The sequence below is a fragment of the Tachysurus fulvidraco genome, chromosome 7 (genome assembly GCF_022655615.1).
Source record: "Tachysurus fulvidraco isolate hzauxx_2018 chromosome 7, HZAU_PFXX_2.0, whole genome shotgun sequence".
NCBI lineage: Eukaryota > Metazoa > Chordata > Actinopteri > Siluriformes > Bagridae > Tachysurus > Tachysurus fulvidraco.
This window is the reverse complement of record NC_062524.1, coordinates 609,532-626,078: the sequence shown is the minus strand read 5'-3', so window position 1 is coordinate 626,078 and position 16,547 is coordinate 609,532. Positions and strand designations below refer to the sequence as shown.

The 16,547-nt window shown below is 39.6% G+C and overlaps 2 protein-coding genes across 5 annotated transcripts in view; both read left to right on the top strand.

Moving 5' to 3' along the window:
• LOC113653753 (interferon-induced very large GTPase 1-like) overlaps positions 1-16,547 on the top strand; it is an 859,689-nt gene that overhangs the window by 258,063 nt on the left and 585,079 nt on the right. The window lies entirely within an intron of this gene.
• The window catches only part of LOC113661809 (alpha-tectorin-like), a 113,872-nt gene that overhangs the window by 88,170 nt on the left and 9,155 nt on the right, over positions 1-16,547 (top strand). The window contains exons 33-39 of one of the 3 annotated variants that reach the window (XM_047816184.1): positions 12,890-13,043; positions 13,136-13,389; positions 13,471-13,617; positions 13,696-14,272; positions 14,366-14,949; positions 15,107-15,650; positions 15,755-16,353. The exons of the other annotated variants lie outside the window; for them this stretch is intronic. Of the exons in view, the coding sequence (XP_047672140.1) occupies positions 12,890-13,043; positions 13,136-13,389; positions 13,471-13,617; positions 13,696-14,272; positions 14,366-14,949; positions 15,107-15,650; positions 15,755-16,353 (2,859 nt within the window). The remainder of the gene's footprint in view (positions 1-12,889; positions 13,044-13,135; positions 13,390-13,470; positions 13,618-13,695; positions 14,273-14,365; positions 14,950-15,106; positions 15,651-15,754; positions 16,354-16,547) is intronic. 3 annotated transcript variants of the gene reach the window in all.

Here is a 16,547-nt window from a genome sequence, read left to right as displayed (position 1 = left end):
AAACCTCACCTCACCACATCATTACACACATTTAATTTACACAGAGAGCATCAAAGGGAACGAAATGTCCTTTTATGGACGATCCTGTTGATGAAGAGTCTGTATTAATTCGCAGGGAGTTACATTTACATTGGGAGAGTATTTTGAAGCCCAGATTGGATTTTTTGTCACATCCCTATGCATTTTAATTTGAGCGGTACAGTTTTTCTCAACAGTTAATAAGATGCATCCATAATCTCACCCAGTCTTACATCAGAAACATCAGCCATCGCGGCCGTGCTCTTACGTCCAAGCTGATGCTTTACGTTGCCTTGCATTTCTTTGCAAATGGTAGTTTTGCGTATAACATCAGGGATGCAGAACATATTAGTAAGGCTACTGTTTACAGAGCGGTCAGGAAAGTGTGCCTCACTTTTAAGCGCTTTCTGTCCATTTTTGTGTTGTTTCCTGATAAAATAAAATACTGTTCTCCTGGTTTCACCTCTGATATTATAACAATTTTTACGGGAATTTACTCTAAAATAGTTCTTAATTACTAACTACAAATTACATGTCCAACAAGTCTAATTAATGTAAAGATTAACGTAATTATTACTATCTGTAGAAAGTATTGGTCTACTTGCTAATTTGGTCTATTTACTTATTTACTTTCTAAATCCCAAATCAACCTCAACCACTTGAACAATAAGGAGAGACAAGAAACTGCACTTCTAATGCTTACAAATAAACAATATACAATTGCATGAATTATCCATGAATTGACCAAAGTGTGTTTACATTAAAAATATACATTTTAAAGGTGTGTCTATATATATATATATATATATATATGTGTGTGTGTGTTGTAAAAAATCTTAGTAGAAATAATTTAAATATTATTCCTTACAATACTATAACCAAAGTAAAGTATTAGGCCTTGCAAAATATTACAATTGCTGTCATAAGACATATGTAGGTGATGTTGTAGGCCAAAGATGTTTATTGCAACCAGATTTGGGGCTGTCAGGCCTAGTCAGTCTGAGCACATTTGTAATAACAACTTGTTATGTAGAAGGGAAAAGACCATGGTTCCCAGACCTTAGCTCATAAATTGTTATGGAAAATGAAGAACACCATGGTTTTCAGACCTTGGTCCATAGCAATAACATGTTATGTAGAATGAAAAAAACAGTGGTCCACAGACCTCGGCCCTGAAAAATAAGGGGAGGAAAATCCATAAATGGGCATATGGGTGAAAGGTAATGGGAAATAAGGGGAAATTGGGTCAGTGTATTTAGAAAACATAGGAGGTAATTCACGTAAATGAGGTGATATGGCACCTGGGCTCCTAGGAGCGCCAGGGTATATATTGAGAAGATATCCGAAGTTTTTTTTTTGGTTCTTCGGGGGCGAAGGTGTGTGTGGGCGCGTGCCCGTGTCCGCCGGTTTTTGCAAGGACGTCGCAAGAGTTCTTGTTTTTTTTTTATTGATTTGGCATGACATGCTCTTTTGGGGGTTTTAATTTGTTACTTTTAATTTGGCAATTTGTTACTTTTAATTTGGCAATTTGTTACTTTTAAGTTTGCTCATTCTCGTCCAGGTCTGAGGAGTTTTCTCAGTATTTTTGTAGTAATTATAGAGTTAACAGTTAAGTTTAAATAAAACAGTCTTTAGTAACCAAAAGGTCTAAGTGTGGAGATCACCCTGTGATGTGTCGACTTGGAGACCGGCTCTGAGTTCCGACATATATATATATATATTTTTTTAAAAAATACACCACATTAAAATTTGATGTTAAATACACTATTGTTTTTTACAGCAGTGTTGTTTTTTGTTTTCTAATACGTGGTTATATTCTCCATATGCTTGCATAAGCACTTCCAGTTCTGCTGGTGAGTAACATTCGGACTTTTCTTTTGTCTGATGCTGTTGCCATGGTGACTCGTAATGTCTTCTCTTCATTGATAATGGTTTTTTATAGTTGTGGTGCATGTTCTTTAACTCAGAGTCAGTCAATTTAGAGATAAAACTAACTCATTTCAGCTGTTCTGTAACTGAAAACTCAGAGTTTCCCATCTCAGGGTTTGTCAACTCAGAGTTCAAGTTTAAACTCAGAGTTGGTTCTGAAACAGGCCCCAGAGTGAAGGTCTCACAATCCACCACTGGATTAAGACTCAGAGAAATATTGAGCAGAAGATACAAACTTCTCCTGAGTAAGACCAGATGGGAATTGTACAGAGATGAGAAGGTTAGGTAACCAAGATGAACCAAAGTGCTGAAAGGTCAAATTGTGGAGAAAGTAAGGATTTGTTCATGATCCAGAACATATGATCTCATCAATAAAACATATTTATGATGGTGTCATGGCTTGGGCTTGGGCTTGGGCTTCATGGCTGCTTCTGGAACTTTCTCACTAATCTTCACTGATGATGGAGATCATGGTGGTAGCCATGCAATGAATTCAGAAGTTTACAGAAACATTCTGATCATTTACAGAAAAATGCAACTAATCTAATCAGGAGGATCTTCAATATGCAGCAAGACAACGATCTGAATCACTCTGCAACTAAACCCAGGATCAGTGGAAAGAAGGTGGTTTTGTACAGAACAAGTTAATTAGCAGGACTGAACCTTAAACTGTGGATCAATTCACCTCCGTAAAAGGGGACGACTACAATAACTGAAAAAGGGATGTGGAACAAAGCATGGAAAAGCTTCACGAGAGAAGAAAGCTGCAGTTTGGTGTCATTGAATCTCAGTGAAACATGTAACCTAACCTGATGGTGCAGTGACTCCAGGGCAGGGTTGATGTTTCATAGATGTAATCATATTAACTTAGTCAAGTGATAATTAAAGTGTTATGAGCCATGGCAGAATGATTGATCTCTACACATCTTGCTTTGTGTACAGAGACATTGTAATGCTGGAACATTTTTGGTCTCTTAGTTCCAGTAAAGGGAATCTGAAAAGCTGCACAGACATTCTGTACAACTGTGTGTTTCAGACATACGTATACCACACAGTTTATCTAATCAGATTCAGAAATACATTATTAATCCCAATTAGGTTTGTTATCACAGCTACAAGTCACCAAAATTAGAATATATGAATATAATTCTATGTAAAAAGATAAAATAATAAGACTTACATACACTAGGATAATATATATAAAATATTTAAATACAGATACTATACAGATAAAAGTGTATTGTTGCACATTTAAATATGTTGTTGTACTAATAAATTGTAATAGGTAAGAAAGATTTCCTGTGTTGCACTGTGCAGCACATTTTTAAATGAGTCTGTGACTGAAAATACTCCTTTATCTGTCCAGGACATCACTCCTTTACTCCTTTATCTGTCCAGGACATCACTCCTTTACTCCTTTATCTGTCCAGGACATCACGCCTTTACTCCTGTATCTGTCTAGGACATCATAGAGTGGGTGGAAGATGTTGTCTGAGATGGTCAGTAGCTTAGACATCCTTCTTTCTGACACTAAAGTCAGAAAGTCACGCTACTTTCCCACAACATCACCACAGGACATCATCACCGACTTGTAGAACAATTTCAGCATCATCTTGCAGATGAAGGACCTCAGCCTTCTCAGAAAGTAAAGACAGCTCTGGCCATTCTTGTACATTGCTTTAGAGTTATTAGTCCAGGCAGTTTAAATGAATGAATTTAATTAGAATTTATTTATAAATCCTGTTCAGGTAAAAGTGGAAAAATGGGACTAATAAATGAATGACAGTGGAGTAGACAATATTTTCAAAAGCTTCTAGAGGCACTTTCTCAGGATCTGACTGGACATGTTAGGCTTGTTTTAGTGTTGATTAGAATTTACAAAAATTTTTGACTATAGCAAGTTAAACCTGTTTGCTCGACTGGTTCCACCATCTATCAGGATAAAAGGTAAGTATACATCAAGAGTCTTCTTTTCTGACACCAAGGTGGTGGAATGAACTTCCTCTAGATATCTGAACCAATTACAGTTTATTAACTCCCAGGTATTTGTAATACTCCACCATGTCCACAGAGACCCTGTGGATGAAAAATACTTCCCCAAAGTCAAACACTAGCTTCTCTGAGCTACCTATCATTCTATCTATGAGCTGCTTCTCTTTTACTCTGAACTGTACACTGCTCAATGCAATGACAGGAGCTCAATCTGCATTAGTATAGATGCTTTTAAAAATCAATAAATAAAACTCAAAAAACAAGGAAAACAACATTCAGAAAGTGATTTAAAGAAACAAAATGAAAACCAACAGAAAAATTAATTAACAGGCATCAAATGCTGCCAAAAATATTATATTCAGATTCAAATTATATGATTTTCAGTAAGCAATTTTACTGAAAAATAAATATTATTAATCCTTAAGAATCAGTAGTTATTACATGAAGTCCTCTGTGTGCAGCTGACTGTGATGATGAAGATGATGAGCAAATTTTCCTCCTCAAATCAGAACTGCAAATGTTTTATCTTCCTTAAATACGTGTTGATTGATCTAAAGTAAATACACAGTAAATAAAATAAATAGAAGGTTTTATACAATTATATAAATTTATACAGTACAATTCAGGGGCACATAGTTTTTGAGTAAGCCATGTTATAAGTGTACTCTACTGTTACCAGCTGTTTCTCATACATTACATTCTAGCTTAAAAATTAATATTCTAAAAATAAACTAGTTATGCATGTTTAGCAGAGAGGAGTGGTGTTCCCATGTGCAAGCCTTAGCCTTAGCTTTGGCTTTGTGACTATGCTGCCAAGTCATTATCCATTTGCCCCGTTGTGAGGGCTCTAATACCGGAGTGAGGTAATCTATACTGATGTACGTACGTATCCCTTAGTGACACTTGTTTTCGGATTGCGTGCCAAACCCTTCCACAATCCCACTAAGGAATGTGTCCTAGTTTGCACCGGTTACTGTTGAAAACACACTATCAGAGTTGGTCTTACCTTGAACGCAGGTGTCCTTCGAAGTCCCTCTGTTTTCTAACAAAGGATCCTCTTCAAGTTCTTCTACCTCAACTATTGTTTGAATCTTCAGATGAAGAGTCAATCTTAGACCTTCTTGTCTTTTCAGGGTCATCACAATGGGACTCCTTGTTTTTATTAAAAGCATGTAATACAAATAAATGTGTTTAATATATATGTAAAGTAAAATAAAAGAAAATTACAAATAAAATCTCCTACAAATAATCAAACAATGTTAGAATAAGTAAAAGTAATTAAAATGCAAACATAGTAACAAAACAAGAAACACTCTCAAAGTGTAAGCCTGCGTTTGTCCTCTGATGCAAAACTGATAAGCAATAACAACGTATAATACGCTCTGGTTCTGCCTAGAATAATGCAAACTTTCTTGATTTTCACTGGGACTTTTATACTGTGTTATTCTGCTTATTTTGGAAATCACTGGAAATTTTGACCTTTGTCATCTCCACATTCAAAGTCAGGATCTTGTTGCAACATTGAACCTCACATAGGCCTTCATGCACTATACAGTATATAGTTATATACTTGCTGCAAGTTTCCTGCAGCTGCAAAGGTGAGGTTAAATACTACTGATACCTTGTGGTGTCAGTGACTAGGGCATAATCTTCTTTCACAGTTCTCGCTGTCAAATCTTGCAACCAAAATGCAGAACATTATCATAAGCAGATTTTTAACTTTCACTGCGAGTTTCTGCACACATAGTTTTAAACAAGCATGCAAATAAAACTTCTCATTAATAAACGGTTACAAGATAAATGTTCAGAGTTCTCTTGAACATCTGAGAAATAAAAAATATAAAATAAAATCATATTCCTAAGATGTTCTTCTGTCTAGGTACAGTGTCTGTTCCAGAAGGCGAAGTCCTTAGCCTTCCACATTGAGGTTCTTTATTTCTTTAACCAAACATTCCATTTCCATTAGTTTCTCACCTTTTATTTTCTTTTGTCTCCTAGCCTTACGTTTCTCAATCCTTCTCTTTTTCTTGTTTTTCTTAGTCATCCTTATTTCACTTTGTCTTTTAACTGAAAAGTTAACCAGTGGTGTAGGTGTGCCTCTGTAAGTCATAGTCAAGTTGACTGTTTTAATGTAATCTGGATCTCCCATGAATCCTACAACTCCTCTTCCACACCAGGGCCTTCATACAACAGAAGTTAAAGGTTTACTAACTCTGCCTACGACATCCAGACTTTCGCCTACAGAAATGACACTATTCTAGTATCTGGATGCTCATCTTTAAAGCTGAAATCTTCTCTGTCAGAGAGCTAACTAACATCTAACAGCTAACTAACATCACAGGAAAGATTTAACGGAGAAATAATTAGTAACCATCCTGCAGCTCACACACTGGACAAGCTGAATGTTTGTCATAATTATTGATTATATACCTATGACTTAATCAGATCAGATATGATCTTGAATAAGATCCGAGTGTTTAAAAGCATAAGAAAAGTCAATTGTTCATAAATTGTTCAAATGAATTACCACAGCTGCCAATCAGAACATATCAAGAATTTTGTTTAAAAACACATTTGGCAGCAATCCAAGCAAGCAATTATGTGAACATACCTAAAAACTGGTTTAGACCATTGCTTATGGATTCCTTAGTTTATCAGTCAAAGTCCGCCCACTTTTACTTATAAAAGTATATAAATGATGTGGAGCACAAGGAAGCCGCTGCAGAGGGAAGTAGAGTAGGACTCGCATCAGTACTAACAGATACATCAGAGCTGAAGTCTAAGAGACCCCGAGAGAGAGAGAGAGAGAGAGAGAGAGAGAGAGAGAGAGAGAGAGAGAGAGAGAGAGAGAGAGAGAGAGAGAGAGAGAGAGAGAGAGAGAGAGAAAGAGAGAGGGAGAATGAGGCTCAGCACTGACTTCTCCAGCATCGAGGTAAAGTGACAGATAATTGAAGAGAAATTGATAGTTTAATTATTTTTAATAACATTATGTTTTTGTTTTTTAAATGTGCATTAATATGAAAAAATGTATTTACTTAATTTGTAAGTTTATTAACTGACATGTTTTTCCCACAGACCTACACAATGAGGTGTCTAATTCCACTGTGTGTGTTGATATTACACGGTAAGCTTCTGATTACATATTATTACATATCATTATTTGTCATAAGAAAACAAGTCACACCTGACTATCAAAAGTTAAAATGTGTATGAAAAGTCAATTGTCCAGTTATTTGTATATGAAGAAAATTCTTGTTGATTGTTTTAGTGTAAATCAAAAATTGTGCCACAGTATAAATCTAAACCCTCCAAGAACAAATCTGATCAATTTGAGACTTTAGAAAGAAACCTTGCAGAGTAAAACATAATCAGCCAAAGCCAGTGATCTAAACCTTAAATCTAAACCTTATGTTACATGATGCTTAAGTTACAGCACAAATGACCTAAAGCTAAACGACTGAACACCCCCTTAACCATCAATATCACGTTATTTTAAATTGTATCAAGTCCCATTAAATATAATTAATGTAAACATTTTGTGTTGTGTTCCTTGCAGTGGCCCACAATTGGAGCCAATCAACAGATAAAGAAATTTTAATTCCAATTTTAACTATTGACAATATATAATATATAAGTAATATAAACTCATAAATTGATGAATGATGGTCATAAACCTTATGCAGTGGAACAAAAAACAGGGGAAACAATGTATAAGTAAAATTCTGTTTAGATTTTATACGTTAAGCATTAAAAATATATTTATTTATTTGTTTGTTTGTTTGTTTGTGTCTGTTGATCTTTAAAGTGATTCAGTTTATTTATTGAATGACACATTGTGTGTTAAAATAAAACTTTGGCACAAAATTAAATGTTATAATTAATGTAAACTTTATCTGCTTTGTTTCTAGCAGTGGACCTAAGTACGGCCCAATCAACAGGTAAATAAATTCAATTAGATTTTTTCTATATGACATTACAATTCTCATTGTAATAAATATAAACTTGTAAATTTCTGTATTATTTTTGTTTGTTTAATGTTGGCACAGTGAGAGAAAATTACAGTAAATTGATTTGATATAGACCAACATAAGACTAACAAATAATAATAATAATAATAATAATAATAATAATAATAATAATAATAATAATAATAATAATAGCTCAACCACTAATATTTATACTACATACAAGGCTAACCACAAATACCCCATAGCTGTGTGCTTCCTATTAACTTTCCCATAGCCATATACCATCAGGGAATGTATAAGTAAAGAAGCATTATAATACATGAATGTTACAGTGGGGTGATATTATGGTGGCAGAGTGTTACAGTGAGGGAGTAATACAGTGTGTGAGTACTATAGCTATCCAACCTTATCCAGTGTCTTACATTTTAATTTATACAACTGAGCAAATGAGAGTTAAGGGCTTTGTTCAGGGGCCCCGCGGTGGCATCTTGGTGTACTTGGGATTCGAACTTATGACCTTTCCATCAGTAATTTTGGGATGTGGCAGCCGTGTTAAGGTGTTGGACTACCGAACTGAAGGTCAGGAGTTCATGTCCCTGGTCCACTAAGATGCCACTGCTGGGCCCCCTGTGTTTTCATAATAAGAATGACTAATTGCCCAAATACCTTAAACTCTTCAAATGACTATTTTAATGTCTGACATAAGTCTGAGTGTTACAGTGAGGAAGTGTTATAGTAAGGTCATAGCACTTAAGTATATAAATATTAAACTATTGACTGTAAATACCTATATATTTTGTAAATACTACACTATTTGTTATATATAAATATACTTAATTATATATCATATATTAACTATCCATCCATCCATCCATCCATCTTCTACCGCTTATCCGGGGCCAGTTCGTGGGGGCAGCAGTCTAAGCAGGGATGCCCAGACTTTCCTCTCCCAAGACAGGCGAGGCGTTCCCAGGCCAGCCGAGAGACATAGTCCCTCCAGCGTGTCCTAGGTCTTCCCTGGGGCCTCCTCCTGGTTGGACATGCCCGGAACACCTCCCCAAGGAGGCATCCAGGAGGCATCCGAAACAGATGCCCGAGCCACCTCAGCTGACTCCTCTCGATGTAGAGGAGCAGCGGCTCTACTCTGAGCTCCTCCCGAGTGACCGAGCTCCTCACCCCATCTCTAAGGGAGCGCCCAGCCACCCTGCAGAGGAAACTCATTTCGGCCACCTGTATCCTGGATCTCGTCCTTTCGGTCATGACACAAAGCTCATGACCATAGGTGAGGGTAGGAACATAGATCGACTGGTAAATAGAGAGCTTCGCCTTGTGGCTCAGCTCTTTCTTCACCACAACAGATCGGTATATCGACCGCATCACTGCAGAAGATACACCAATCCGCCTGTCGATCTCCCGCTCCATCCTTCCCTCACTCGTGAACGAGACCCCAAAATACTTAAACTCCTCCACTCAACCTGAAGGGGGCAAGCCACCCTTTTCCGACTGAGAACCATGGCCTCGGACTTGGAGGTGCTGATTCTCATCCCCACCGCTTCACACTCGGCTGCAAACCATCCCAGTGCACGCTGAAGGTCCTGATTTGAGGAAGCCAGCAGGACAACATCATCTGCAAAAAGCAGAGACGAAATCCTGTGGTCCCCAAACTGGACTCCCTCTGGCCCCATACTGCGTAATACTGCCCCATAATACTGCGTAATACTGCCCCATAATCCTGTCCATATAAGTAATGAATAGGACTGGTGAAAAAGGGCAGCCCTGCCAGAGTCCAGCATGCACCGGTAAGAAATCTGACTTACTGCCGGCAATGTGAACCAAACTCCTGCTCCGGTCATATAGTTAAGAGGCTCCCCTTAACAGAGGCCCCCGGAACCCCTACTCCCAGAGCACTCCTCACAGGTCACCACGAGGGACACAGTCGAAAGCCTCACAAAGCACATGTGAACTGGTTTGGCAAACTCCCATGAACCCTCCAGCAACCTGGTGAGGGTATAGAGATGGTCCAGTGTTCCACGACTGGGACGAAACCTGCATTGTTCCTCATGAATCCGAGGTTCAACTATCGGCCGAATTCTCCTCTCAAGTACCCTGGCATAGACTTTTCCGGGGAGGCTGAGGAGTGTGATCCCCCTATAGTTGGAACACACCCTCTGGCCCCCCTTCTTAAACAGAGGGACCACCAGCCCAGTCTGCCAGTCCAGAGGCACTGTCCCCAACCTCCACGCAATGTTGCAGAGGCGTGTCAACCAACACAGCCCCACAACATCCAGAAACCTGAGGTACTCAGGGCGGATCTCATCCACAATCGGTGCCTTGCAACTGAGGAGCTTCCCAACTACCTCAGTGACCTCAGCTTGGGGAATCGATGAGTCCACAACTGAGCACCCACCCTCTGCTTCCTCAGTGGAAGACATGTCAGTGGGGTTGAGGAGAACCTCGAAGTATTCCTTCCACCATCCAAGGATGTCCCCAGTCGAAGTCAGCAGATTCCCACTCCCACTGTAAACAGTGTGGGCAGGGCACTGCTTCCCCATCCTGAGGCACCGGACGGTTTGCCAGAATTTTTTCAAGGCCAACCGATAGTCCTTCTCCATGGCCTCACACGAACTCCTCCCAGACCTGAGTTTTTGCCTCTGCAACCACTCGGGCAGAAGCTCGCTTGGCCCTTCGGTACCTATCAGCTGCCTCCGGAGTCCACCGAGCCAACCAGGCTCAATAGGACTCCTTCTTCAGCTTGATGGCATCCCTTACTTCTGGGGGCCAACACCGAGTTCGGGGATTGCCACCACAACAGGCACCGGAGACCTTACGGCCACAGCTCCGAGCGGCCCCGTCGACAATGGAGGTGGAGAACATGGTCCACTCGGACTCAATGTCTTCAACCTCCCTCGGGATCTGGTTGAAGCTCTGCCGGAGGTGGGAGTTGAAGATCTCTCTAACCGGAGACTCTGTCAGACATTCCCACCAGACCCTCAAAGTACGTTTGGGTCTGCCAAGTCGGTCCAACTCCCCCCCCGCCATCGGATCCAACTCACCACCAGGTGGTGATCAGTTGACAGCTCCGCCCCTCTCTTTACCCGAGTGTCCAAGACATACGGCCGGAGGTCAGATGAGACAATCACAAAGTCGATCATCGACCTCTGACCTAGGGTGTCCTGGTGCCATGTGTACTGATGGACACCCTTATGCTTGAACATGGTGTTCGTTATGGACAAACTGTGACTAGCACAGAAGTCCAATAACAGGACACTACTCGGGTTCAGGTTGGGGGGGCCGTTCCTCCCAATCACGCCCGTCCAGGTGCCACTGTCACTGCCCACGTGAGTGTTGAAGTCCCCCAGTAGAACGACGGAGTCCCCGGTCGGAGCACTTTCCAGCACCCCTAACAGACATGCCAAGAAGGTCGGGTACTCTACACTGCCATTTGTTCCGTAAGCACAAATAACCATGAGAGACCTATCCCCGACCTGAAGGCGCAGGGAAACGACCCTCTCGTTCACCGGGGTAAACTCCAACACATGGTTGCTGAGCTGGCGGGCCACGGAATCTGGCACTGTTTTAACTATGTATTAATTAATTAATTGCATATGCTTTATTATTGTGTAATAATACAATATTTTTACAAAATTGACATTTTAAATAATGTTTATATTTTGACTATTTAATGTTTTCTGTATCTGATCTGCTGTATTAGGTCCCTTTTACCCATATGGAACTGGAGACACTGTAAATGCACGTAGAGATGATGGAAGTTCATCTCTTATTGTTCTTCAACAAGCATTTATATATTTTGGAAGGTCATACAACCAAGTGTTTGTAAGCTACATTTTTTTTTTATTTGGTCAAGCTAGACCAGGTTACTTGAAAATAAAGTGGCACGTTACAGACAAAATAAACAGCAAATAAATTCTAGTTCACTCTCTTGCAACCCACAAGTATGTTGATAAATGATCACAAAGAATATGCGAGGTTTAACAAGAAGTCACTGTTATGGTTGCTAACTAGTTCTTCATTGTTATTACCTGTTGTAGTAATAGTGTTGTAAAGTCAGGCTGATGTACATGATTTACCATGTTCTGTTCTGTGGTCACCGAAGTTCTTTAAGTTAACTAGCATTCATCTGAAGCTCTATTTGTATGTGGTTTTGTTAAACATAAGAGTCACATATTGTAACATGGATGATAAAAAATATATGAGCATTTTAGATACAGGTTACAGAATAAATTAATTGATTCATGTATACAGATTAAGGTGATTGGTTTGAATAATGTGATGTTTTTAATGAAAAGATCTTTTTTTGTAGGTGAACAACAATGGCCATCTAACCTTTGATCAAGCTTGGTCCAGATCCTTTCCCTACCAATTCCCTGTGAATGGTGGACGAGACATAATTGCTCCATTTTGGACTGACATTGATAATCGTGGAAACGGTGTCATCTCATATCAACAGTTTACTTCGGGCAGTGTTCTGACTCAAGCTACACAAGACATAAATCAGTATTTCCCCAAGCTGGGTTTCAATGCAACTTGGGTCTTTGTTGCAACGTGGGATAGAGTAGCCTACTATTCGTATAGTAAAACGGTAAGATGATATTCTTAGAATTCAAATGGAACGATCACCACATTTGAATTTTTAACAAATAACCACAATGATGTTTACAGAGATTGTCTTCAAAATTGTAACAGTGAGATCTGTGAAATAAATACATATTTTATTAAGCTGTTTTTTTTAAGTCATAAAAGTTTTTGAATCCGTTTTTAGGAAACATCTTTCCAAGTAGTTTTGATTTCCAACGGCCATTATTCATTTATTCTGATGAACTATGGTGTAATTGCTCCAACAACCTGGAATGTGCAGGTATGCATCATTTAGTGACATTATTGATTAGGATTTTTTGACCTAGTTCAAGTTAACAAAGCTTAGTTAATACATGTATCTTTTAAAATATTCTCCTTATTATTAGGCTGGTTATGACACAGTTGACTCCAGCTACTATTTCTCAATTCCTGGGTCATTTCAACGCAACTACTCAAATTTTACCTATAGCAGCAATGTGAATGTCACAGGCAGATGGGCTTTCCGTGTAGATCAAGGATCACGGGGCTGTCAGATTAATGGTAATGCTTTCACAATATACAATTAATTCTTGCTGTTGAAAAAATATTTGTACAAACTACAATTAATCTAACTGGTAACTTTTTTCTACCAGGTAACTTTGTGCAACTAGGTGCCTTATTCTGGACAGATAACACTTGCCAGGATAAATGCACTTGCACCCGCAGTGGTCTCCAGTGCATCTCCCAGCCATGTACATTTGCTCAAGCTTGTCGACAGGCTGCTTTACAGTATAGCTGCCAAAATGTACAACGCCAAACTTGCACTATTTCTGGAGATCCCCACTACTATACATTTGATAATCAAATCTTTCACTTTCAAGGAACCTGCACTTACATCTTGTCTGAGGTTTAAATAATTTATATTATAATACAATTCACTATGACAAAATCTAGGGGATGAAAAAAATAAACATTATTTTCTTGGCAGGCCTGTGGCAATGGCTTGCCTTACTATCGCATTGAAGGGAAAAATGAGCATCGAGGCAGTGCATATGTGTCCTGGACACGCCTGGTCAGGGTATTTGTCTACGACGAGATAATGGAATTAGTAAAAGATCATCCATATGAGGCCAAGGTGAGTATCATTACATTTAAATTAATCTTTTCCTACTTTTTTAGCAATTAGCTGATTTTAGTACCTTTGTGCCTCCAGGTGAATGGAACCTTCACAGCAACACCTATCAGTCTCCGCAACGGCTCTATTCAAGTTTATCAGTCAGGTTTTTCTATTGTAATCAGTACAGCATTTGGACTAGTTGTTACATATGATGCATATTCATATGCAACCATCAATGTGCCTTATGACTACCAAAATGCCACATGTGGCCTGTGTGGTAACTTCAACTACCAACAAGATGACTTTCGCACACCTTCAGGAGAAATCCTGAGCTCAGACGTGGGCTTTGGAGATTCCTGGAAGGCAGTGGGAGACGCAGATCTTGGATGTCAGAATGACGGGTGCTCAGGTCTGGCATGTGCAGGTTGTACAACATATCAGAGCAACCTTTACAGTAACTCAGACCACTGTGGAATCTTGGGAGATGCTAGTGGTCCTTTTGCCAGTTGCCACTCTATTCTGTCACCCCACACGTTTTTAGACAGCTGTGTCTACGATCAATGTGTGGGTGGTGGATACCAACCAATTCTGTGTCGATCGATTGGTGTTTATGCTACGCAGTGTCAACAACGAGGCGTACAGCTAGGTCAATGGAGAAGAACAGGATTTTGTGGCAAGTTAGATTTTTTTTTTATGTGACCATAATTGATCTGTTTTGGTTAAATTTAAAATTTAATCATACTCTTCTGCTACAATCTACTCCCAGAATTGCCATGCCCGGAGCACAGTCACTATGAGTTCCATGGAACAAGCTGCCCAGCAACATGCAGCAACCCTTCTTCACCTTTAAATTGCACCTTACCATATCAGGAAAGCTGTATCTGTGATGCAGGTTATGTCCTAAGTGGAGGTACATGTGTTAATCAAAGTAACTGTGGCTGCACTTTTAATGGACTTTATTATGTTGAGGGTCAATCAGTGGTATTGGACAATGACTGTGGCTGGCTATGCACCTGCAGCAACATGGTAATGACCTGCCAACATCATCAATGTGGTCCACAGGAGGTGTGTACCATCAATAATGGTGTAAGGGGCTGCAATCCTACCAGTTATGCCACCTGTTGGGTTGACCGTCTAGGCTCATATCACACCTTTGATGAAGAAGATTTCAGCTATCAAGGAGCCTGTGAACTCATCCTCACCAGAGTTAATGAATCATCACCACTAACTAACTTTGCGGTGACACTGCAGAGAATCCCCATGGGTCCTTCTGGGTTTTCTAAGATCCTGAGATTTGAGGCATGGGGATTTCAGATATCTCTAGAAATGAGAGAAGGAGGAAATATACAAGTAAGATTTTATATATATATATATGTATGTAATAATTCCTTAAAATCCCTGTATATATTTCTGTCACAATGCTTGAGAATATTAATTAATGAATTTGATCTAGAAAATCTATTATTAGTAATTATTTTATATGGCAACCTATTGTTTCCTTATCTAGGTTGATGGACGTTTTGTTGCTCTACCCTACAGTGTTGTCAATGGTCAAATCCTTATCTATCATAGCAGTGTGAACAGTATAATTATGGAAACTTCATTTGGGGTAACTGTAAGATCTGACTGGTCACACCTAATTAGAATCACAGCACCCAACACCTACACTGGTGCACTTGTTGGTCTGTGTGGGAATTTCAATGGAAATGTAGAAGACGAGTTTTATGGCCCTGGTGGAGTTTTGCTAAATAGTTCACAGGAGTTTGGGGATAGCTGGAGAACTGGATCTCTTTCAGCCTTCTGCGTAGATTCAAATGTACAACCAAGAGAGAACTTCACTGATCACTGCAACATCATGGCTTCTCGAGATGGACCATTTGCTCTATGCCATAGCATCCTGAACCCTCAGATTTGGATAGGAAATTGCAGAGACAATTTGGGACAGACCCATGATGCCAGAGAAGCCATGTGTGAGGCTCTACGAGCCTACGCTGTACTCTGCCAGCAAAGTGGCGTCAGTGTAGGAGAATGGAGAAATATCACCAACTGTGGTGAGTAAAATAGTAGCTTACAACAAGACTTTAGAATAGTTGGATGAGGTTTTATAAAAAGTGTTCTAAACAGCAATATATAGTTATAGAGAATTTTTTTTCAGATTTCCAGTGCCCAGCCCACAGCCACTATGAGGAATGTGGCACTTCATGCCCTGCAGCCTGTCCTAGTCTGTCTTTTCCATTCCCTTGTACCCGGCTCTGCCAGGAGGGATGCCAGTGTGATAATGGGCTAGTGCTAAGTGGAGACCAGTGTGTCCCCCCTACGGGTTGTGGGTGCTTTCATGAAGGCCGCTACAGACAGAGTGGAGAGCAGTTCTGGTCTGGTCAGCAGTGCCAGTTCCATTGTGTCTGTGATGGGACATCAGGTTTTGTCAACTGTAATTCATCATCTTGCCAAGTTCATGAAATATGCCATGTCATTGACGGAGAATATGGCTGCCATCCTCGACCCAGTGCCACATGCTCTGCTTCAGGGGACCCCCACTACACTTCTTTCGATGGACATAGATTTGACTTCCAGGGCACATGCCACTATACACTGGCAACTGTATGTAATGATACTCTAGGACTACCATATTTTCAAGTCATTGCACAAAATGAACCATGGAATGGACTCTCAGTGTCTATCACCGTGGAAGTTTATGTCAATGTTTCAGGACACCTGGTACATGTTTCACGCAACATGTATGGCACAGCTGAGGTGAGTTTGAAAAACAGTATTTATTCAGTGAGAAATTAAAATATTACAACTTACAATATACATTAGATAAATAAGTACAGTCTGATTAATACTGCTGGGCCCCTGAGAAAGGCCTTTAACTTTCAACTGCTCAGCTGTATAAATAACATAAATGTAAGTCATTCTGGATTGGCTTGTAAATGTACATTTTTCTT